Source organism: Dermacentor silvarum, chromosome 4, assembly GCF_013339745.2.
Source record: "Dermacentor silvarum isolate Dsil-2018 chromosome 4, BIME_Dsil_1.4, whole genome shotgun sequence".
Classification (NCBI taxonomy): Eukaryota; Metazoa; Arthropoda; class Arachnida; order Ixodida; family Ixodidae; genus Dermacentor; species Dermacentor silvarum.
In genome coordinates, this window is record NC_051157.2 from 34,552,471 (window position 1) to 34,577,798 (window position 25,328).

General features: G+C 47.9%; 1 protein-coding gene across 4 annotated transcripts; it reads left to right on the forward strand.

Annotated features, from left to right (window-relative positions):
* Positions 1 to 1,785: 1,785 nt before the first annotated feature.
* On the forward strand, positions 1,786 to 25,328 carry LOC119449760 (cystinosin homolog). Of its 4 annotated transcripts, none has more exons than XM_037713014.2 (10): positions 1,786 to 2,270; positions 11,582 to 11,673; positions 12,427 to 12,508; positions 13,405 to 13,584; positions 16,187 to 16,327; positions 16,606 to 16,705; positions 17,762 to 17,881; positions 19,354 to 19,536; positions 20,425 to 20,542; positions 23,401 to 25,328. In XM_037713014.2, the coding sequence occupies exons 2-10, from the start codon at positions 11,604 to 11,606 to the stop codon at positions 23,541 to 23,543; spliced, it is 1,137 nt and encodes a 378-aa protein (XP_037568942.1). In that variant the 5' UTR covers positions 1,786 to 2,270; positions 11,582 to 11,603; the 3' UTR covers positions 23,544 to 25,328. The 4 variants fall into 4 exon arrangements, with proteins under 4 accessions (XP_037568942.1, XP_049521387.1, XP_049521386.1 ...); XM_049665430.1 differs by lacking the exon at positions 1,786 to 2,270 and adding an exon at positions 2,871 to 2,890; XM_049665429.1 differs by lacking the exon at positions 1,786 to 2,270 and adding an exon at positions 2,936 to 2,974.

The following is a 25,328-nucleotide window of genomic DNA, read 5'->3' on the forward strand; positions in this document are numbered from 1 at the left end:
GCGAGCGGCGTCACTTGCGTCAACGCGGCGACGCCATTATTTCAGGTTGGCTGACGTTTTTGCGCGCGCAGTCAAGGACGCGATACGTAGACGCGACGACGCTCGGGCACACAGTTACCTCTCTTTTCCCTTTCACCGCCGACGAACGCCGCTCGCGCGACTGCGATCAGAAACGAGCATGACACAGTACGTCCGGTCGGAGATAAGTTGAAACAAACACGCCGACCGGCAAAATCCTGTTCATACTGTAGTCATGCATAGCCTTGTTATTATTGCGATAGCAATTATATGGACACTTGAACCGGATTTCTGCCGTCGGCGTCGTCGTCGCCGTCGTCGTCGCCGTCGTCGTCGCCGTCGCCGTGACGTTCCCTATAGATAAAATCTTCGCCGCGCGCCGTATGCCCGAGAGGAAGCGTGCGGAGACGCGCGCTATCACGGAGAGCGAACGCACTCAATCTCCCACGCGCAAGCAAGGAAGCAGGAAGCCAGCGCCGGAGGGAGCAGGGGGGGGGGGGGGGGGGGGGGGGGCGCACTTCTCTGCCAACAACCGCGCTCGTCGCTCGCTCGCACCGTCTCTTATCTCCACACGGCTCTGACCTTTAAGTGCATTCGCCGCTCAGTTTCCGTTGAAGCGATAGACCGCACGTACCTTCGCCCGTTGCGGCGTATGCTTGCTGCCAGCGTTTTGACAGTCGTTGTCTGCTGTCATTCAGTGTGATCTCTTCGTGTTTGTGCGCGCTCACACCACGCTTGTTCATTCAGTTCGTAATAGTCGGGCCACATTTTCCAACGCACGCTACACACGCAATGCTGCCCGGATCGGCAGTGCAGCGCTACAGGTGTGTCCCTTCGCACGCGCTGCCCACGGGAAGCGCTTCTCATCAACACCACCGTTTCACATGCGCCTTCTCGTGGTCATCGAGTCTCTCTTAATGTCGGTCTACTTACGCCGCAGCACACCTGCTTACTTAATCAGGTCATGTTTACTACAATTCATATTGCTACGAAAGCCGCTCACCTTACTTCGTATGACATTGCTGTGTTGCTATCGCATTCATTGCTTCGCCCTTAGGGCGAAACTGTGACATTTTTTTTTAACACGGCTCCGGCACGCGGTAGTGTCCATGTGTATTGTAACGTGTATGGTTGGTGGTATCGCGATTCTTTTCGACAAGTTTTTCATTAGTAAAAACAGACAAACGCTTCAAGGATAGCGCATCGCTGATGGTCTCCGAGAGAGAGAGAGATACAACTTTTATTGGTGCCAGCAATTCACGAGGGCGGACGCAGCCTCCCTCCGCCTAGCAGACGACCAAGATCCCCTGAGTCTCAGCGGCTGCCTCGGCTAGCTGGACGGCCGAGACCTGGTCTTGCTGGTCTGAGCTGAGCAGCAGGGTCTCCCACTGCTGCCGGTTTTGAATTTTGCCGCTCTCGAAAGGAGCCGCCTTCGAGCATGCCCATAGAATATGTGGCAGATCCGCCCTACTTTTACATAATTTGCATTGATCGTTGTATTGCCCTGGATAGATTTTGCTGCAGGCCACCGGGAGTATCGTGAGAATGCGCGCCATGCTCACTAAATCAGATACGTGGTAACGCCTTCCGATGACGGTCGCTGGACCTTGCGAACGAATGCCATTACTATAAGCACTGCAGAGCTTTCCGGGCGCGCGGCCCATTCCGCAAATATCGAGCTTTACGCGATAAGGCACGATAGGCGAGAATCTTCCATATCTTTCAGCTCACTCCGGCTTCATAGATAGGATAAGCGCCGCACAGTCCGAATAGAGAGATGCAGCCGCTTCATCGCCGGGAGCGCGCGGCAGGCGCGACGAAACATGGTAAACCTCTAAACCGCTCCGCGTTCAGAGCAAGGGAGTCACGCGACACTCACTCATTTGCCAGCCCGCTGACTCTCGCTGCGAATACGGGGCCGCTTCAAGCGACACTGAAGGATGTCGACGCAGGCGTATAAGCATCCGAATACGCTCGTTCTTGCCTGTCGCGTGTAACTACGCAATAGCTGCAGCCTTTACAACGCTGTACCGAACTGCGGCGCCTCGGTACGCTCGCAGCGAACAAGGGGCAACCCCGGCTTTCCGCGAGGCATCGCGCAGCCGCCGCCACTCGCTACCGAGGCGGCGACATCGGCGGACGATCTCGCGTGCATCGGTGGAGTCAACCACGGCTGATCACGTGCGCTGCCCTCCCTCCCTGCTGGGCGGCTCGGCCTGCTCGGCGCCAGGAGCTGCGGCGGCAACGAAAAGGTTAGTTTTCTCCGTTCGGCTGGTGCGCTGCGCGCATGACGTGAGGGCGTGCTCGGCGTAGCTGCGCAAAATAACTCCGCACTTCTCGCCCTTGTTGCTTTCTCGTCGCCTACGATGCTAGAGGGCGTTTTGTGATGTCGTTTTGTGCAAACCGCTATCATATGTAGCTAATCTTACAAGTTGATAAGACGTAACTTACGTACAACGCACATGTACCCGACAGAAACGACGATCCAAAAACATGATCGGCTGGATGGATAATTTCGCCTATGGCCACGCCAAAGGCGACGCTAAGCTCGTAACAGCTGCTCAAAGCAGTCTTGAGCCAAATTCACTCCACTGTTTACCACACTAAAAACATTCGGCGCTGGCCATGCGCTACTGTCTTTGCTCCTGTCATTTAGACAGCCAGGCGCAACGAGTCATCCTTCCCCGGGAAAGAATAAACAGCTCACAGCTGCGGTCGGGTTTGACACGCTCATACCAGTGAGTCATACTTGAGGCACGTAATTCTGTTCGTAGCTGTCTCTATCTGCTCTGTGTGTTGTGCCATTTTCAGCCGAGCGCGTAGCTGCCTGCGGATCTCCGTTCTTGGTGGCACCAACCCTGTTTTGTTCACCGTATGTAAGCGAATTGGACTGCATCGAGTGCGAGACACGATATATAGCACAACGTGCATAGCTTAACAGCCAGAAGCAGTTATGGTGAGAATCCGTGCTTATGCAGTCTCTCTAGAATTTAGTAATTGGAGGAAAACAGCACGTTGCATTGAACGAAAACTTCTGTAAACAGACTTCCCACTTCTTTGTAAAAACCTCCGCGTTCGTCATTAGCTGGCAGCGCTGTTGATCTTATTTGTTCAGGATAATTCGCTGTGGTGCTGTTTGATACATGGTGTTAAGAACGAAAACTGGATGTTGTTCGCAAGAAATAGCAAGGAACAATAGCCCTCCCTGAGGTAGGCCAACGCAGGCGGGAGAGGGGGGGGGGGGGGCGAGGAGGAAGAAACAATTCGGGGAATAAAGGGAAACGAATCTCCCGACCACTCGGGAAGGACAGTCCCCTCCCGTTAAGGGGCTGCAGGACATTCTAAGTTCTGGCACGCTGTCATGCATGAATGAATGAGTGATTCGTGTGGAAGAGAGGAAAGGGTTGACGCTACCTTTCTAGCGTAGCTAGGTGTGCCGCTTTTGGTAAGCCTGTATGTCGGGCGCAGGCTTTTCGCCCTCTCCCCATTTCTCGTCGAGACCTGCGAGGGTGAAGGCAGAATAGGTGGGATTTCAATAACATGGTGTCTTTATGACGTGTTTCCAGATCCAAAGTTGCTTCCGGTGCACACAATCAGCAAAAGCATGGCCTTCGTGATTGGCTACTGTGATCCGTAGTGTGTACTTGCTGGGGCGTGTATTTGGACACCCGTCTATTGTTAGAGGCCTATCAGACGCGCCTCCATCCAAGCGCTCGATCAGGGCGGTGGAATGCCCTGACGTTTCTTCTACATCGCGCTCACTTTCTTCCGTTGTATTATTTTTTTTCCGGCTTAACAATCGCAGTGTGTAACTTCAATATATCCTGAACGTCATTACATTCAGTTTTGTTGTTATATCTGGCCTTCATCACCCTCCTTGCCAATATTTGGATCCTCTTCGTCCATGCCTTTCATTAATCATTTTCTCTCTCTCTCTCTCTCTCTCTCTCTCTCTCTCTCTCTCTCTCTCACACACACTCTTCGTCCTCGCTAAGCAAAGTAGAATTTCAGCACTCAAATAAGCATGCTACCGAAAGCATATTTACCTTTTAATTCGGATATTCTCTCCCGCACAGGTACACAATGCAGGAGCAACAAACTTAGTGCTCTGCTGCAACCGAACATTTTTGGACAATGATGCATTCCGGATCAGGCGCGCACATCGTTAGTGGGCTAATCAATCATCTCATCTCTTCGATTTGGATCTCTGTTTGCGAGAGACAAATACAGTTCGCGATTACGGTGGGGAGCTATGATAGTCTACGCGCCTGGAAAATCTGTACAAGCACGTGATGTTAAGCTTCATTTTTATCCTCTCGTATAGCTGGAGTATATGCACTGAAAACACAATCGATTATGACAGGGGGCTGCACGTATCCCCAACTCTAGGCTCACTATAAAGGCTGAAAGAGGGCTATACTCAGACAATGAACGGGTGCTTAAAGACCCCCCGTGCTATACCCATAACGCGCAGCTGACTCCGTTCTACGCGAGCTTTCAGACCAGCTGCTGCCTGACCTACAGTAGTTACAAGCCCCTCCTTTTCTTCTACCTACGCCGCACGATCGTGCGTCTCTTGACGCATAAAAAGCACAGCTGGCAACTGTCATGGTGCGCGAAATCGTTGCGCCTTGACGCAGGCGGACATTTCCCTCTGGAGCTGCCGGAAATATTTGAAGGTCAGTATACGAAACTTTGGAGGTTAACAAAGAAGGTCGAGAGAAAGTTAAAGACCACGCGACGAGGCGATGCAGCCAAAAATGATATGATTAACGTCAAGAGGCAGGAAGGCAGCGGCGTTGATTAGAGAGCGGACGGCGGTAGCCGATATTAGGACATTAGGACAAAGAAATGGTGTTGGGAAGGCCATGTAATACGTAAGGCAGATAACCGGTGATTTATTAAGGTTGCAGAATTGGTTCCGAGTGAAGAGAAATGCAGTCGATGACGGCAAAGGATAAGGCGCTGCGACGAGATTAGGGAATTCGCAGGCATAAGATGGAATCAGCTGACGCAATTGAGACAGAGGTAATTGGAGATCGTTGAGAGAATCTTTCGTCCTACGGTTGACATAAAATGCGCTGATGATGATGTGACGATTGTGATCATGCGATAGATTTCGCACCGAGAAGGGGAAAAAAGAAAGTGTGTGCGATGGCTGCGAACATTTTAAGCAGGATACACACGGTATGTGCAAAAATGAAACTTATCTTACGACCAGCTTTCGCTGGTCCGCCACTCGCGTCCCGATATAGCGATCGGCGGGATTACACAATGATCGCAGGGGCAATCACCAATCCCAGGCGGCGTTTGCGTAATAGACGTTTCGGGAATATGGGCTCACCTTCACTCCTTTGGCGATCGTTGTGTACTGCCGCGTACTCCAACTCTTGATGCTTGCGAGTTCGCACGTTGGTGAGCTGGTGGCAACCAGAGAGTTTCCTAGAAAAATATTACTACAACGAACTCTGGCGCCCGTGCATATATGGCAGCCGCAATTAAATATAGCGACTCAGACAGCAGGGTAAGTGCTGGCTAGTGCATGGATTTGCCTCAAATGCTTTTGTGACCTTGCGAATTGATCATTTACAACAAAATATTGCGTTATAAATGAAGCAATTCGCAATGGTTACGCATGTGCGCAGAGACTGTCTTGCTCATTTTAGAAAACTGTGAGTGCTTGGACATTCAGAAACGTAAAGCGTTAGAGATAACGTCACCAGAACGTCTGAATCCAGAAGGGCGAAGATTAGACAGATCCGTGTACTGGTCGTCATTAGCTGAATGATCGCGGTGCCGAAGTTCCCTCTTGTAATTTTTGTGGGAGACTCTGTGGTGGCAACGAGTGAATTGACCGCCTTACGGCGACCAACGTGTACTGCAACACGGAGTCTCGTGCTACCCGCTGCGGGATAGCCCATGGCGTTGCAGTGGTGTGCCCGAGGTCGCGGGTTCAATCCCGGCCTCGGTGGCTGCATTTCCACGTGGGCAAAAGTCAGAAAAGTTCGTGTACGTGGATTTAGGTGTCAGAACCCCAGGTGGTCAAAATTAATCTGGAATCTCCCCGCACTAAATACGACAAATCAGTTCTGCGGAATCTCACGAGATGGAGGAAGATTCACGAAAGGCAGCATTGCCTTCCACCCGAATGTAGAACCAAGCTACAAATGAAACCGGTACTTGTTTCTCAGAAAGAAAGCCGCTTCGCAGTTGAAGAAAAATTCGCGCCAGGACGATTCCTTTGTATCTTGGTGCTATGCAATGTAAAAACCATCTGTCACTTTAACGCTCATTTCTTTTTAAATCATTTTTCGACAAGCCGCGTAATTCCGACAAGACATTTCCATTGCCGTGCACAAGAAGAGAAAGAGAGATTCATGAATATCATATGAAAAAAAAAGAAATTGCTCGTGATAATAACGCTATTCGATTGGCGTTCGTGTGCAGTACGTCGTGGTGTACGCCTTACAAAAAAGCCCGCCGGCATTTTGATGGTCGAGTGCTTCAGAATAGAGCTGTCAAGATATTTTCCGTCATTTGCAGCGGCATTTTTTACAGTGTACGTTCGGGTTAATGACAGTTTTTTTCCGTTTCACGTGTCCCCCACTACTGCGTTCCTCATAATGAGATCGCGATTTTAGTACGTAGAGAACGCCAGAATTTAGGTTTAATTGATTTTCGTGCCAGGTCTGATGCAGGATCGGTTGCCCTATTTCCGGGAGTTCGCTAAATTTATGCCTTTCACTGATTAGTGGTTGTCAGCTTAGGTGTGTGTGTGTAAAAACTTTTTATTTACAAAAGTCCTGAGGCTCGACTATTTCAAGTCGAGGCGGGCCGCTCCCACGATGGCACCGTTAGGCCCAGCCCTTCAGCGACATCGTGGGCCCTCTGGACAGCCCGTAGCTGATCTTGAAAAGATGAACTCTGTAGCATCTTCTTCCAATGGAGCCATTCTTCTTCAGGGTTGGTGAGAGTCGCAGGGCATCCCGCGAGCATGTGTCTGATCCCAATGATGCCATTACACGCATGACAATCTTTCTTGACCTCTCTTTCTGGGTACATTTTATCAAGGTGGTACGGCGTGGGATAAGTTCCTGTTTGTAATAGTCTCATTGAAACTGCCTGAGCCCTGTTCAGCTTTGAATGTGGCAATGGAAATTGTCTGCGTCCTAGATAGTAGTGTTTAGTAATCTCGTTATTTAGGTGCCAGAAAAAAATAATGATCAACTAAAAATTCGCACGCCCATGCGCGTTTTCAGTGCTTTAAATATAGCTCGCGCGTACTTATCCACTCGGGCGGAAGATGGAGTATCAGGAGCAAGCGTTTTTCTAGTTAACTTTCCAGTCGATCCCTCAGGTAATCTCCCACTTAGCCCTGTTCACCTTACGTTTCCGCGCTACTGCCACGCTGCTTCCATCATCCCTATAGGCACCTTGCATTGGCCAGAGAGCGCTATACGCTTTTATTTATCACCCAAGCGTCACCGGCATCGGTTGCTATATGCATGCGAAGAAAATTAGATTACATTCCAAATGACAACGATCCATATGCTTCATTGCTCGTCTGGGTGTTACTCCCCGAGCTTTAATTGCCGAGCTCAGGTTTAGTGTTTCTAATCTCGACCACAAGCATGCCCAAGTTACGCAGAGCATGAGCACTTCCGGAAATTTCAGGTATCGGACAATCTTGCCTCGTGATAAGCGATCGGAGGTGTCACGGCTGATGTGCGTCGCTTCACTCCCATTTAGTTTCCATATCACTCGCTAGTATAGGTGTTGCGGCCGGCGTTGTTGTCGATTGTGAAAAAGCTTCAGCGCAAGGTATCTTCCGTTGAGGGGCCCGGTATTGGTAACGCTAAACACATTACATTGTCAGTTCATTCCACTGCAAAAAAAAAAAAAAAGTGTATGTAATAATACCAGAAGAGCAGTAAATGTCCAAAGGAAGATGAGCGCTGCGCAGCGAGATATTTGAAAACGGATAGATAAGCGTACCGTTTAGATATAAGAGACAACAGTATAAATACAGAACGCGAGTCGATGATAGTCTAACAAATGTAAAAAGGAAAACACCAAGTTTGGCAGAAAGTCATGCGATGCATGCAAATGTACACCGGTGGCATTTGAGAATTTGTCGTTTCATGGTAAGGGAAACATATCGGCCGCAAAAAAAAAAAAAAAAAAAAAGTTAACTCGTGAGATTTGACTTCCCCTGAACTCGTTCCTTGCCGATAGAAATAGGATCATTTTCGGTGCATCTATCTTTAAACGTTTTATTTCAAGACGTTGTAGCCGTAACTTCTATCGTGATACATAAAATTATACCCTCATCACTGGTGTTATGAATGTATGTAAAGCATTAATAATTGTTCAAACACTTCCTGAGAAATTGTATGTGAAACTTCAAAGAAGCACCTGAAGGAACATAAATGAAAGTGATAATTTGCTATTTTTAGTCTAAGTACTGAGAGTAAAAAAAGAGGAAATATACATAATATCCACCTTACTTACTTTTGTAAGTACGACCACGTGAAAAAGTTATAATGCAGATTCGTGGGCGTCAATACTAGTCCTAGTGATGCTCATGATATGCGGAAAAGCCGTAGCTTCGCAAATCCCAAAACCTCTAAGTTATTATTGTGTAGGAAGTACTTGTTTTTACTAATTGCAGCAGGCACCTGGTTTGTTGTTTACTGCATTCTTCAGGCTCGCGAAGCTATGGTTGTCAGGTCAGAGAAGCATGGAGAAGCGTCCTCATACTTGACTATTGCGTTCGATCAGCTTTTCTGTGTAATCTAGGTGACCTATAGTGTGTGTTCAACTGGCGCTACAGCCTCCACATTTATTGTTCAGTTCCTGTGCAGTGATGTATAGAGTAATGCGGAGTGTTGCACAAAATGTACAGTGATGAATAAGGACGCTTTCATAGCCGGTGTTCCTAATGTAAGAGACTGCTAGTCAAGCTTCGGTCGTGCTCCTGTGTGAGTGAAAACCCCACGCTACGGGAAAGATTGCTCGTAATAACTTGTTCGTACGCTGTTGAAACGCTGATGGATAAAATCAACCCACGGTGGGAAAAATAAAGTTGTACTTGTTATTAGTCGCACGCAATTATCAGAATAACACAGGCTCATGGGCATGTACCTTTGTTTGGGGCATCGTTAAAACAGCCTAGACGTCGGATCAGAAAATTAGACAACTCGACAGAAACTTCTATATGTTCACTGCTCCTGTCATTCATAAATTATATCGCCTATTCAGGGAGACGGTAATTTTTTGGCGGGGAAAGGCTAGAAACACTGGAGGCTAGTTTCAACGATACCTCCAGTCGACTAATAAAATTAAAGGGCCCCTAACCCACCCAGAGGTCGAAATTTAGTTGAGGTGTTGCAGTTGTGCACGAGTCTACAACGAACACGTAGCCGCGAGGATTTTTCGAAATGGTGCCGGAATAGCGGAGTTACACGCGTTTGATGATCGAAAGTTCGAAACACGGCCCTCGCTCCTTTCGCTCTTTCCTTCGCTACTCTCCTCGTCGGCTGGTCTCTCCTCCTCGCCGAGTGCTCCTCCAAATGTCACGTGACATTCCTCGTCGCCAACGCGCTTCTCAAAACACTGTTAACTTCCGGTTAAGCTACGTCCGCGCTAGCGGCAAATATACCGACGGCGAACTTAAAGCCCCTCCATCCACACGCCACCGCCGCTGAAACCGCGTATGGAGGGGCTTTAGGCGAACTAACCTGCAGGGCCGTAGAAAGTCAGCCGCGCGAGAGGTGTCCAAAGTACACGGCAGTTCGGCCTAGAATTACTGTATATGCTCGCTCCCGTAGGGAGCAAATACAGTAACTCTAGTTCGGCCGGCGCACTGGCGCACCGCCCGCTGCACGATCGACGGGCCGTTGACGGAGGAGACGTTGACGGAGAACACGCTGGGTTGGGGGTGACTAGCCTGCTGTTAGGGGATCGGTGGTATTCCTAAATAAACGCATCACTGTTTTGATGATCCAAATATAATCTCACTATCAGGGAGGGAGCAGTCTACCTGACTGGAGCAGTATTTTTTTTTATTTGGGGTGTTGCTACGCTGCGCTCCGCAACACCCCAACGACCGCCGCTTCGCGTCGGCGCCCGGCACCACGGCGTCCTCCGTGGCGCCGGGGTTCAAACGACCGCGCTGGCAAACAGAGAGAAAAAAACACCGCATATCCACGGGGTGAATTATGATGAGTGGGCGAAGCTCCGGAGGGAATCATCGGTAAACCGTGAATCTTCCGTGTAATTCGCCCAGTCTCGCCGCACTAAATCGAACGATTGACTTCCACCAATGACACGCGCCATATGTGACGTCATTCCTATTTTATAACAGCACCCTTCATTATAATTGCACCATCTCCCGCTTAAAAGGGGACGCTAGCACAAACGCGTTAGAAACGTGCAGTACTCTCTAGTAAGGGGGAGAGGCCACAGCGTCTTACGCAGCCGTTTACACATGCCGGAACGTGCACCGCGTTTGCCGACGCCATCACATGACTGCTGAGAGAGTATAACCGCCGTAGTCATAAACGCTCCTCGACTTGAACTTGACTTGCCACCGCATTCAACGCGTTCGAATACGGGGGTAAGGCGGAGAGGCCACAGCGTCTTACACCAGCTTCTTACACGGGCCGTAACGCGCTAGCACAAACGCGTTAGAAACGCGCAGTCTTTCGTTAATGTTGGGTATTTATTGTCATCGTGGTGCGTGTGTCCATGTGCGCTTCGTGGCGTAGTGGTTAGCGCCGCGCGTTCGGAAGCGAGGGGTCCCTGGTTCGATTCCGCGCTACGGACACAACTTTCGGAATTTTAGGGGCGAAGCTCCTTAGGGTGTGGGTCTGTCCCTCCTCTGTAGTATGTAGTCGTCGTCGTCGTAGTAGGTAGCCACGTCTACTTTTATGAAAAAAAAATGCGAAAGTTGTGTGTGTGTGTGTGGCGCGCCCGCGGTACAGTGCCCGCGGCGCGTAGCGCTGCAGCGTTTGGCATCGTTGATCGTGACGGCATTCTGAACTCGATGCGCGTGTTTACTTGAAATGGTCAAAAAATATCTGAGCCTTCTTATATAACCTTTTTTTACTGAAAGAGATACTGTATCTATGTATTAACACTTTGTATGTAATTTGTGCGTTTTTGGCATGTCGCAGCATTCTGTCTGGGGTATAGATTGATTTCTGTGCTGTTTTATTTTCTATATTGGCTGTTGTTTAAGCATGTTTACTAAATGTACTGTACTGCCGGAATGTTTGTTCATGTTTTTATGTCACTTCATGTTATCTTCCTTTCCTCATTGACCAATATATTATCTGTGGAGAAGCCCGAAACACAACAGTTGCGATCATTTCCAATATCGTCACAATAAATCACTCATTCAGTCCATTTATATAGGTCCGGTAAGGTACCAGAATGCGCGTCAATATATACTCGCGTGTATCCTATACTGAATATATGCGAACCTCCGGAGGCGCGTGTAAGTGTTTGTAGAGCTGACTCGTTGTCTCAGCGCTTACGCCTTCCCACTTTTTCTTTTCAGACTGGAAAGAACACAGTCAAATATGTTTTTGTTAACCGAAGCGATGACGACCTTCAAGCTGCTGTGCATCTGCTTGTTCATAGCAACACCAGGTGAGAACGACGCTCATAGGGAAGTTAATTCGATATGTAGCAGGAAGAGCAATGTGAGATGCACAAAACTGAAGTCTCTGACAATCCCCCATAGAGAGGGGTGGTCGAAACGTTATAAGTATTGACTTTTGGCAAGTCCTTACGGTGTTTGGTTATGACTGACGTTTCGGAACGCTTGCGCATTTTTTGTTGTAAGGGAACCGCAACCTTTCCCAAACGTCAGTGCTTAACGAATGCGTCACGCTTCTGAAACGATAATCCTGAACGTTTCGATGCTCCCTTACCGTTAAGTGATTTGGTCAGTAACTGCAATTGTCGCCTTTCATTCACGGCGCCCGACCAGACGAACTTAGGACGAACCGCAACTCCGCGAAGCATTTTATTCCCGTCATGGTGATGTCTAGGGTTGTGCACAACGTATAGGACTTCTTTTGGGATGATTCCTTAACTGTAGTGGCTTTCCTGAAGTTGAATGCTGATAGCAACTGCGTGAGCGAATTCCAAGAAGCCGGCGCATAAATGCGGCGTTCGTTCGTCTCGCTTATTCTAAACCTTTACAAAAGTAAACAAAGAGATTCTGTTGTGTTCTTATCGAATTTTAATGCGTGAGCATTAGGAGTGTCAAAGCGGGAAAAGTGCACGTGTGCGAAGTGTGAGAATATATAGTGACTGGCAGGACGCGATGCTGTGAGGAGTGAAGAGTGCGCACGATGGCAAAGCGTGTCCTCGACGTGTTGTTCGCTGCTGTTTCAGGCAACGCCTTGGAGTTGCTCGTGTCGACGCCGGACATGTCCATCCCTCTCGGGAGTGAATCAGGATTCTTCGTCCGCCTTGAGTGAGTACCTTGGCCCGTAGTTCATTATGGCATTCTTTATTTCCTGGTCGGCGCGCGCTTTTTTTCTGCGCTTCTTTTTAGTTCTTTATTTGTAATAAAACATATAATCTCTTCATACTTGATATTAATTCATGTTTGGGCAGCAGCAGGGTTTTACGTGGGCATCATTGCATTTATTTAGCAAACTCGTTGGTAAATTATAAACCCGTAAAGTTTGTAGGCTGTCTACAGCCAACCAATGTACTTACGGATTCGCACCTTTTGTAAACTTTTGTTTACTAACAGTAGACGTGATGTGAACATACTGTTCAGAAGACTATATATGGGCCTCCAACGCCTCGAAATAAATAGACTTCTAACAAGTTCTTTCTCGGCAAAGAAAAGTTCAAAGCAGTCCACGAGGGCGAGGGATAAGCTCCGTTCTGAATGGCAGATATTTTTTTTTCTTTTTAACGGCGTGCGTATGAGCGCCGACATTCTACTCTGTATAGGAAGGGGGAATGAGATGGGAGAATTTTAAAGAGTGAGAGAAAAAGTAGAAAATAAGAAAAATTTCGTTCCACTCATAATGATATTTACTAGTGAGTGGATGTCGAAAACATTCAGGTCTTTTTATATCACGAATAGAATTTTGGCTAAACATTTCCGAGAAGGGTAATTTTAGAGAGGTCAGTGAACAATAAATCCAAGGCCTGCCACTGTATTGAAGAGCAGGGCTTGGGACTTAACATGTCACATAACGCCGGAGCGGGATACAAGCCCGAGGTCTATCGATAGTCCGTGAACTGCATAACTTTCACAAAGGTGTAGTCCTTGGTGAATTATAAAATGGGCACACGCGTCTGTCAAGAACTTCGACGGCTGCACTGTGAAAACGTTGTGGCCGTTGCTTGCAGTCGCGCTTCGAACGAGAGTGTTCAAGTGCACGCAGCAGTAAAGGAGGGCTGCAGCGCGGTCAACCTGCCTGGGCCAGCCTGGATACCCTTGGAGGGAATCGAACCCGCCTGGATCAACGTCTCGGCCGTCGGAGCCGGCCACGCTACTGTCAAGCTCAACACGTCGCGGCCTTTCGTCAGGTTCGATTCTTCTCTCTCTTATACACGCAACGTTATGATGTGCCCGCATGTAGGGGCAGGGGCCTAGAGCCGAAGCGAAAAAATTTACGCTCGATTACGTCTGTCTTTATGGTTGCATGCAGCGCGGTATAATCTACCAACGCAATTGCATAAAAAAAAAGAGTGAGCGTACACTGTTATACGCATATCTTCACTCGTTTGGTCGGTTGGTCACGAAATAAACAGTAAACGTGAATGACGTACACGGCTTTATAAACTGTGTATATACATTATAAACGGTTGATTCTGCTCTTCTCCGTAGTTCCTATAGCGCAACGTAACAGGAAGGCCAAACTACACGTACGGGTGTCGCCGCGCGAAAGCACGCGCCTCACTCAAGCGCAGATGGTTCAGGAAATCAGTGCTGCACCATCTGCGCATGCGTGAGGCGCGTGGGCGTGAGCTCTCGCGCGCCGGCACGCGTACGTGTAGTTTGGCAGCAGCTACGGACAGCTGTTACGTGACGCGTAACAACTGTCCCATGCCGAACGATGTTTGAAAAAAAATGTCACAGTTTCGCCCTAAGGGCGAAGCGATGAATGCGATAGCAACACAGCAATGTCATACGAAGTAAGGTGAGCGGCTTTGGTAGCAATATGAATTGTAGTAAATATGAGCTGATTAAGTAAGCAGGTGTGCTGCGGCGTAAGTAGACCGACATGAAGAGAGACTCGATGACCACGAGAAGGCGCGTGTGAAACGGTGGTGTTGATGAGAAGCGCTTCCCGTGGGCAGCGCGTGCGAAGGGACACACCTGTAGCGCTGCACTGCCGATCCGGGCAGCATTGCATGTGTAGCGTGCGTTGGAAAATGTGGCCCGACTATTACTAACTGATTGAAGAAGCGTGGTGTGAGCGCGCACAAACAAACATGAAAATATCACACTGAATGACTGCAGACAACGACCGTCAAAACGCTGGCAGCGAGCGGATATATACGCCGCAGCAAGGGGCGAAGGTACGCGCGGTCTATCGCTTCAACGGAAACTGAGCAGCGAATGCGCATAAAGGTCAGAGCCGTGTGGAGATAAGAGACGGTGCGGTCGAACGAACGACGAGCGCGGTTGTTGGCAGCGTAGAAGTGCGCCCCCCCCCCCCCCCCCCCCCGCTCCTTCCGGCGCTGGCTTCCCGCTTCCTTGCTTGCGCGTGGGAGAGATAAGAGACTGTGCGGACGAGCGACGAGCGCGGTTGTTGGCAGAGAAGTGCCCCCCCCCCCCCCCCCTGCTCCCTCCGGCGCTGGCTTTCCGCTTTCTTGCTTGCGCGTGGGAGATTGAGTGCGTTCGCTCTCCGTGATAGCGCGCGTCCCCGCACGCTGCCTCTGGGGCATACGGCGCGCGGCGAAGATTTTATCTATACGGAACCTCACGGCGACGGCGACGGCGACGCCGACGGCAGAAATCCGGTTGAAGTGTCCATATAATTGCTATCGCAATAAAAACTGTCCCATGCCGAACGATGTTTGAAAAAACTTATACTATAGAGGTGTGTTGTAAAATTGTGGAAGAACTTTATGTCCCGATGACTGCCATACTGAAAACTCGTCATGACCATCATCACTGTCATTATCATGGACATCATCATCATCATCATGTGAGTCAGCGATGAGCGTCATCATGAGATGTCGTTGCACCGACACATACATCGTGCGCGGAGCCATATATGGGGGATCCATGTGTCGCATAGAGGCCATATATAAGCCTGGTCCAAACAACGTGATTCTGGAACAAAATCGTCATAGGCACATTTCTTACCTTGAAGGGCGCCGTTCTTGTGCGCGATATATCCCACAGTATGTGGCCTGGCAATATACTGGCTGTTTCTGCGAAGACTGTCAGAAATTAAAGATCACCTGTGGTACATATAGCACAGCTATGGTGCTTGAGCTGGATTACTCAAAGAGGCGGACATAATTTGCAAGAGAAATCTAAATGCATTTTTGACTCATTATTAAACTAATTTTGTTTTGCTTTTATCTTATTACCGTGCGGTACATATTGAAATTTACACATTGTAGCCGGTGAGACTTCAAGGCACATCCTCTCAGAAAAAATTCGGTACATTACACAATTATCGAGATATGCGCCACCAAACTTGTGGTAAAAATGCACCGTCGTTACACTTACACTTTAAACGCAACGGCGTTTTGCGAATTGGAGCACAAAAGTAACTAGACCGCCAATGTGATTCTCCGCAACTACTTGCAAGTGGATATATATATATATATATATATCGCCTTGCATTCTAGCAGTCTACAATTTGTAAATTGCAATATGTGCCGTTGGGTAATTCGTTAAAAACTTAAATAGTGAATTTTAGTCATAAGTCACTTATGCATTTCGATTTCTCGCGCAAATAATGTTCGCTTCTTTGAGTAATCCAGCTCAAGAACTAGGAATGTGCTATCTACCACATGTGATCCTTAAAACATTATCGGCAGTCCTTGCAGAAATGCCCATATGCAAGCTGCTTATATACTTCTACACCTCCAAGCGTGTGCCACCTTTGCTTGCGTGGTGGTAAGTGGGCCGCTATACTTTCGAGCGCGAAGTGGATGACGCCTGCAGGTCGGCCGACGCCTTCGTCCACATCGAAGTCTTCAAGCTGGGCTGGCTGGAGACCTTGAGCGTCGTGGTCGGCTGGATCTACTTCCTGGCGTGGTCCGTCTCCTTCTACCCTCAGATCTACCTCAACTGGAAGCGAAAGTGGTGAGTGCACTTCGGGAGAGGCCTTTTTTTTTTTCTATTTCTGCCCTCTTCTTCCTTACTTTCCCTATCAGATTTCCGTGCAAATTCAGAATTAAAAATAAACGCAATTAGATCCATCCTAAAAGGCTTAAGCGGCTCAACCCTATCGCTCGCGCATTGCTGTTTTCATCGTAATTCTAAATTGTATTTCATTCAGCATCTCGTTTCTTCTTTGAGTTCAGCGGATGACCCTCCTTTCCCAAAATTAACGCAATCTGTCTTGGGCGAATATTTCGCAGTGTGGAAGGACTGAGCTTCGACTTCGTTGGGCTCAACCTGACCGGATTCCTGGCCTACTCGTTCTTCAACCTGGGCATGTACTTCAGCTGCGTCGTTCAGGTAAACGCTGGCCGTTGTGTAGACGTCCATTACGACCTCTTGTTACTCCGTATCTTAGAAATTTTACTGCCACTGCAGGAGCACGGCTAATGAGGTTAACCTGCTAGGTGAGGCGCTTATAGCAGCCAACATTTAACAGTGGCAATATACCTGCGTTTTATCAGTAAGCGAACGCTAATGTGGTGCGCCCTTTCTTTCCGCAAGCGTACCGTTAATGCGACGCTTCTTGGAATCGGTCATGAACAGTATCGTGGTGCATATTACACGGAACGTTTAGTGAACGCACCTAACGTAATGTGACCGTGATATCCTGTGGCTTTGGCGAGTAGTATATGTACCGTGGTGCACATTGTGTAATATATTCGTGCAAAATAATTAAATGGGGAAGTTTCACGAAGAAAGCGTGCAAGTTTAAAAAATAAGCTATCCGCTGGTTGCGAGAATACGCTGGTGAACCGCGCTATAATACCATGTCTACTCGCCTTGCGCTGGCTTTGTCCGTAGTCAACTTGTGTCAACGATCGACAGCGATTGCGACACTTCGTAAGGCAGGCTTCGATGAATACAGCTGCATGCAGTAGACACGACCTGCAATGAACATTCCTTTTTTCTTCCTTTTTTTATATATATAGAAGCAGCATTCAGATAGAGTGGCGCGTTTTATTTTGTGCATGTGACGGGTCAGTTGAAACCCTGAAAGAAATGCTATGTGCTTCATAAGAAAGCCGTCTTCAGAGCAGGCAACGTAGTTTCATAGATGCCTGCCTCCCTCAATAGACCTGATTTGTCAACCGTAGCAAAGCCTGTCATTATAGTACAACGAACAGACCAACGCCGATGTAGCGCACCCTATAAACACTGTAAAATAATTTACACCCTTAGAAGTGAAAAAGGGTGTAACTTTGTCTATAACTCACACCCTTACATTCAAGAAGGGTGCAAGGGTGGGTGCTATGGACAGAGTTACACCCTTATTTATTTTTAAGGATGTAAATTATTTTAGAGTGCAGTTGCCTTGAGTACGTCTTGACAGCTCCGTGCTCTGCTTGCGAACAGGAGGAGTACCGCGAGCTGCACCCGACCGGCATCATCCCAGTGGAGCTGAACGACATCGTGTTTGGCCTGCACGCCGCGCTCGCCACCTTCGTTACTGTTGTGCAGTGCTGCATCTACGAGGTGATCCTGCTCGAAAGTTTTCTTTGTTCTCTCGGCTCTGCCCGCAGATTATTTAGAACTTATCTAAACATTTGCGGGGTCTACGTAAGTTTGAATGTTCATCTGTGGTGCGGGAATCGAATCAAGAGTTCTTAATTAGGGTTTTACCTTGTCTAATTATTCCCGCTTGCGCCGCTTGTATTCGGCGAAATTCACTCTGGGCAATCTCAAAGTTACCTCACCCGGGAAAAATGACCCGTTGTATCGTCATTCCGCAAGACATTTTGCAATCGATAGCACTGACATGGTGACGCGCCTATAATGATATTTTCATCGCCTACTAATAACGGACAAGGAGTATAGACGTGCTGTTATTGCGATAGCAATTATACGGACGCTCGAGGCCCACTTCACGCCGTGGTCTCGCTGCCGCCGTCGACTTGCGTGGTCCCGCTATCGACGGCGCATGCGCGACCTGCGGGCAGAAGGTGACGCAAAGTGCACTTGGCCGCTGAAACGACGAAGCGATGTGGACGCATCCGTACGCTGTATACGCTCAATTGGATCAGCACTGGAGCCAGATCCTATCCTGCACCCCCCCCCCCCCCCCCCGGAAAGCTGTGATGGGGATTTGGAAAACGTTGTTTTGGCTGTTGTTTCGGCTCTAGCCCAGCCGTGACACGAGCTGTGGCACGGCTGGGCTATGCAAATCGCGCGATATCTCACCGTATGGTTCTGCGCATGTTTCTTTGGCAGCCTTTAAATACATGGCCACACATAAGCGATCACGCTCTCTGTTCATCGACTGCCGCCCGTGCAAGCACCTGCTGCCGTTCCTGGCCTAGTTGCTTTTGGTTACTAATGCGTAAGCATCATTTGTCCTATGAGGCAGAAAAGCCGACGTTGCGCTCAATGAGTGCTACCAAAAATCATCATCAGCGTGGATAAAGGTGGATTAAGGTTGGGACAAATTAGAGCAAGGTGGATTAACGGGTATAAAAGTGGATTAAACTGGATCAGGGTTTATTGAGGTGGATTAAGGTGGATTAAGGTTGGTACAAATTAAAGCAAGGTGGATTAAGGCGGATTAAGGTAGAGTTATGAAGGACACGTGACAATGTATGAGGACACGCATCATGGACGTATAACCAATTAATTAGAGAAGTCACCGTGCTTTCGCATTCAAATCACGTAAGGATACTTAAAGTGACTGTCAATTTTCGGGGCTCAAGCTCGCCTCAGAAAACGTTTGTCTTGCAGCACGCTCGTCTTGCGTATTTGCCGGCGTCGAGCACCACCTGCGACAATATACCCAAAGTGGTTGAATGAGTTCGTGCGCCTATCTGCCAAGTAAACGATATTCATACGGGACTCATATGGCCCCGCGAACGGCGAAGAGGGCTATAACACGCGGGCAGTAGACCTCTCTCGTACGAGATGTGTCTGCAATATTGCTCGGGTAGCAGATGTGTTCTGTCCTTGTGTGACCGCAGCACCGGGGTCAACGGGTCTCGCTGCCGGCGCGACTGCTTTTGGCCGCGGTGTGGACTGGAGCCGCAATCTTCGGAGTGGTCACACTCGCCGCGGGCAGTCACTGGAGGACCCCGTGGCTCTTCTACCTCTACTACTTCTCTTACTGCAAGCTCATCATCACGCTCACCAAGTACATGCCCCAGGTACGCGCGCCCGTCATGGCTAAAGCCCCCTAAGTCCGGTCACCAAGTAACGCTATACGCTCAGCTCATTGTGAAGCACTGTCAGGCGAGAGAGGGAGTAGCGAAAGCTTGAGATGGTCAACCCTGCTACACGCAAGGAGGAAAAGGAGAAGGAAGGACGGTAAAAAAAAATAAAAAGAGAAAGGGTAATAAAGGGGTAAATGGAACAAAAGGGGATAGAAAGAGAGAACAGATGCAAAAAAAAAAAAAAAAAGAGGGCAAGAATATGTCCACATAAGCGCGGTGTAGCGCGCCACAGCTCTTGAAGTTTGTCATGCAGGATCTAATACTGTTGATTGGGTAGCGAGCCTTGCTACACGTGTACGACTTTGCTGAACATTAAATGAAAGGTACTGAGATGATGACTAGAAAAATATAAGGCGATAGTAATGAAGTTACTCGCATGCAAGGCTGCCTTACATCTCTTAATAATATTAACTCTTTTCCACAAAGATGCGCTTAGGTATCAAATCAACTGCTCGTATATGTGCGTTGTTCGGGCTCCTCACGCCTGCCAAACGTCTTGCGATGTTTCCGCATCGTGCTCGATATGTGCGCATGTTTGTAACTTTTTTGTTTCGTTCTTAGTATGTAGTTCCGTGTCTGGCGACTGTATTTTTTTTTTATTCCGCCTGTTTGTTGTTGTTGTTTTTGGAAGTGAAAAACATTTGCCTACTTTCCTTCAATTTTTATTTGGATTTTGTTATATATTGTTATATACAGTTGACATTTTCGCATATATACAGGCTCCTCAGCAGCCAATTTTCCAATTATGTCCCAACAACAAATATGCTATCGGTGCTGTCATTCTAATCGTGCAACTGCGATTTGATGTGTTCCTGTACCCAGGCCTACCTCAACTACGTGAGGAAGTCCACGTCAGGCTGGAGCATCGGCAACATCCTGCTCGACTTCACAGGAGGAAGCTTGAGCCTGCTCCAAATGTTAATAATCGCCTACAACTACGGTGAGTCTCCTATGCGGTGGTTCGTAGAGCAATTTCTTGCAACGGCTGTAGCTCCAGCAGTGTTGCTATACATCATGCCTTCACTATCTTTCCGCAGTCAATTTATTACATAATATGGGATCAGAGTGACGATGACTCAGCACTCATTATTGCTGAGTCACGGTCCGAGTTTGGTCACATAAGGATGACTTGAAAAATTGACTTTGCAAAATATGAGTTCGGAGTGAAGATGACTCAGCAAAAAAGTGGTCGTGTCATTGAGTTAGCGGCACTCGGGCTTTCGCCTTCAAGTCGTCTTACCTGTAGTTGTAGCACAAGGGACCCATAGTAATTATTATTATTATTATTATTATTATTATTATTATTATTATTATTATTATTATTATTATTATTATTATTATTATTATTATTATTATTATCATCATCATCTACCGTGAATCAGCAAAAACATTTTTGACCGTTCCTAAACCATGACATGCGTTAGACCGTCAATCGTTTAGATGGACTAAAAGAAACGTCGAAAAACATGGCGCGTATAGCTTTCGGAAGTTCAGCACCGAGGCATCGCACCTGAAACGTAAAAAAGACAGATCAAACGAGTGCAAATTCCAGCGCACATGTGCCCGCGCGTATCAAAACGTTTTGGACATGAATATCTTACTGCGCCTGGCAAACCCCCAAAATCACTTACCAGCTGCACAATACCGGTCGTTCTGTTTTTCTCGCATAAGAGCTCTTTCATGCACAGCAAGCGTGTGGATTCTACGGCTCTTTTTTTTTTTTTTTTTTTTTTTCAGGTTTGCAATGTTATAGATGGTGTGTTTTTCATGGTGTTTTCTTGCTTGTTACGGAGGCCAGTCTTGTTTTAGTTGTTTTGCGATGTTATCGACGTGAGTAAAATTTACTATGTAAAACAAGCACGCAGCATAAAATTCTCTCTACAGCCGGACGTTGCACTTTTTTTTTTGACGTTTCTGTTTTCATTGTAGTTCATCAAGTTGGCACTGCGGCGCAGCGCGCGGTAAACTGCGGACATTTTCTCAATGCTGCGTATTCCTTCCATACTTGCTTCCGTAGTGTCGAAAGCAGTCTTATGTGTGTGGCTTGTTTCGGAGATTGTTGTTCGCACCTGCGTGCAGGCATGTGCTTGGTACGTTTTCTTCGTTTTCTTACCACCGTTGGACGTCAACACCATAAGACTATTTTCCGGGGGTCGACATTACCGAGCCTCGTTAAGGAAGCACTAAATATAAGCAGTTGCGCAAGTAACGAGAAAACCCAGGCCCTTGAGTTGATGCTTCGTGGCTCGAGAAGCAGAGCAATTTGTTACGCAAACAATCACGCACACGTGCGATATATAGGTCGGGACTATGAAGAACAAGCTGCACGTGTAAAAACGTGTAAAAATAAGCGCGTCCTTAGGGTGATCGCATGTCCGCTGCAGGCTTGTGGATGGCACGGTTAAATAGATGTACTCCAGGCGTTCTGAATTTAACGCGGTGAAGACGCTCATGCGTTCTCGTTTTCAGCAGTAATCAAGGCCATGAACGTTCATGACCACAAAAAGTTCTTTCATCGCTGCGGTTCGAGTTCGTTTCTCTATATAGGTTGTTTCACATGCTCATTAGCGGATCCAGAGGGGAAACCCCGGAGCACCGACCCCCCCCCCCCCCTCTACCCACCTTCAGACAGACACTGGCACTTTTTCTGACACATTACATCATTCTTGCACATTTTGCGCATAACATTCGTTTGCTCACAAAATTTAGTCTAAAGTGAACCTCCCTTCTATCCGCCATATCTTGATGCTGCTCCCTGGATTATCCCTGGATTCTCCCTGGATTCTCCCTGGATTCTCCTTGGATTCTCCTTTGATTCTCCCTGGATGCTATAGCTGCCAGTATGCAATGCGAAACGCCACGACGAGTGCGCCGCTCAGTGCCTGATCTGAATTTTCAAATCTTCTCAAAAACAAATTTATCCCTGTAACCTATTTCGACGGTATATACCATCCCAACAAACGGTATATACCATAGAACAAAGAAGCTCGAGAACAAGGACCGCACAAAGAGCGATGCAACGAAAAATGTTTGGCCTAACGTTAAGAGACAGGAAGAGAGCGGTGTGGATCAGAGAGCAAACGGGGATGGCCGATATTCTTATAGACATTAAGAAAAAAAATGGAGCTGGGCAGGCCATGTAAGGCATAAGATGGATAAACGGCGGACCATTATAGTTACAGAATGGGTACCAAGAGAAGGGAAGAACAGTCGAGGACGGCAGAAAACTAGGTGGGGTGATTAGGTTAGGAAATTTGCAGGCGCAATTTGGAATGAGTTAGCGCAAGACAGGGGTAATTGGAGGTCGCAAGGAGAGGCCTTCGTCCTGCAGTGGACAGAAATATAGGCTGATGATGATGATGATACCATCCCCAGAAGGTGCAGGAAATATTTTTCTCTTCACTTTTTTTAATACCGCACGCTTGTTTCGTTTGTCTTATATGACTATCAATCGATTATTCGCTTAACAATTAACCGTACTGACAACACTAATTTATTGAGTGAAGAGTTAACTGCTCAATTGCTCCGCTTGAACAATAGACTTCGTGCATGGAGAAGAACCAATCCTACTTATTTGACCTATCTATCTATCTATCTATCTATGTATCTATCTATCTATCTATCTATCTATCTCTTTCTTCTTTTTCTCATGGATATGCGATTATCACGATCACGGTTAGAACGGTCATTTAATCTTTTTCACTGACCATTGGCCAGTGTTACATAAGTGTGTGTACGTGTAGGTGGCGTTGTTAGACTTGTTGCTAATCTTCGGTTGTGTACGCTTTCCGCGTGCAGACGACTGGATGTCGCTGTTCGGCAACGTGGTCAAAACGGGACTCAGCTTCATCAGCATGGCGTTCGACATCCTCTTCATCGTCCAGCACTACGGCCTCTACCGAAACGGCAGGGTCGAGCTTACAGATCAAGGAGAAGGCTAACGCCGCAGCAGTATAACCACGAGGTTCCTTAATTGTCACGGCGTTACCGTGATACCGATATACTTTCAGCCACGAACTGCGCGCAAGTGCCGTATCGCGATTTAAAAGCGGGCGCAGCGATTTTGACCAAAGGGAAGGACGCCTCGGAGGAGGTCAGTGTCAAAGATAATGGGAAGTTTAGATGTCTATCGGAAGTTGCTTACGACGGGTCAGCTTCGGCCCCGTATTCGCAAACTTATATTACGCAAGTGCCGTCCGTGATTGGCTATCGATCGCAGCTTCGATTGTCTCTTTATTGACCCGGTCCCTGAGTGACAGGCGCCCAAACGCCGGCTAATGAGCAGAGATTCCGGCGCAATATAAATGTAGTGACCACGGGCCCTGGTTTCGAGCAGAAGATTCTGCCGTATTTAGGCAAGATAGTTAGAAATGATACGACCCCTCGATTGACATTCGACCGACGTTTCGCGTGCAAACAAATTAATTGCTTGCATTCATGTACTTGTAAAAAGAAAACATACGAGCAGCGTCATACTTAAAATATTCCCAATGATTTCACGCAGAAAACCAATAAGACCGCTCGCCCTAATTGCATCCCTCACCCATTCAACGCAGAAGGGGCGAGAGGAAACTATAGATAGTGAAAAGTCGTTGCCATGAGCTATAGGGATGCGGGATTATTAAAATCAGTTAATAATAAAAACAGGGTTTACAAAAAAAAAAGGAAAAGTTACCAAGGAAGATTGAGATGAAGTGATCAACTGTTAGCGAACGAGGGAGGCGTCAGGTTGGAGCCAACGTTCCGACAAAGGGACTTGCATTCGTCAAGGCTTACCCGGAGCTGATCCTTAATGTTCAGAAGGGCGTCCTCTACGAAACTGATGCCTTTGTACATAAATGTCGATATCGTTTCAGTGTACTTATAACGTGGCGGGCGCTAAGTGCTTTGTAGAGGTTTTAGCTAGAATACTAGTCATGCAAACACGAACGCGGTCGCGCCACAGCGAACGTTAGCGGTAAGTGGAACTGGCACGAGCGACGAAGCGGCGAATGGCGGCTAGTGCATCAAAGCTAGGGCGCTACTTCGCGAAAGTGGTGGTAACGTACGTTTTTTACGACTCGGTGCCGTTCGCGTTGCGGACGCACCGCCATGCCAACCTGTTCCGATTGGTCAGCGCTTGGTCACAGGGCGCTGCGCACACGTATACAGCTTGATCGACTCGGGACCGAATTTCCAGCGTGCCAAATTCTTCCAATGTCTCTTAAGAACGGTTTATCCTGTTATTCTGTGTACGCGGCAGCTGTTGTACATGTTTCGCAAGGTGTCATTCTGTGATCACATGCGCCCATCACCTTTGCCTGTGATTGGCACGAAGTGCGCGCTAGCATGTAGTCTATTGCATGTAGTGTGCGGAGGCTTTCCGCCGAAACCTTTCTTTATATCCAAGCATTGTTCCAAAAGCTTGGAGTGCTGTATTGTAACGGTCACGTTCCCGACATTTTGAACTGGTCCTGCCGTGTGGCGTGTGGCTCTCACTTTGTACATGACATTACCGTGATTCCGGTTGGAATGATGTCTCAACCAAGCGGTGACCCTGCAACGAAGGAAAAAAGAAACGACATGGACGCCTCTTGTGGAGGTTGCGGAACGTGACTTCACCAACTGCCTGCAACAATGTCCAGCAGTTCGTTCGCACTTCGTGAATCGCTTTGTCTTAAGCTTAAGTCGAGGGCACGCCGACTCGCGTTGTTGATGTGCCTTAAGTAAAGGTTCACATGAAAGTG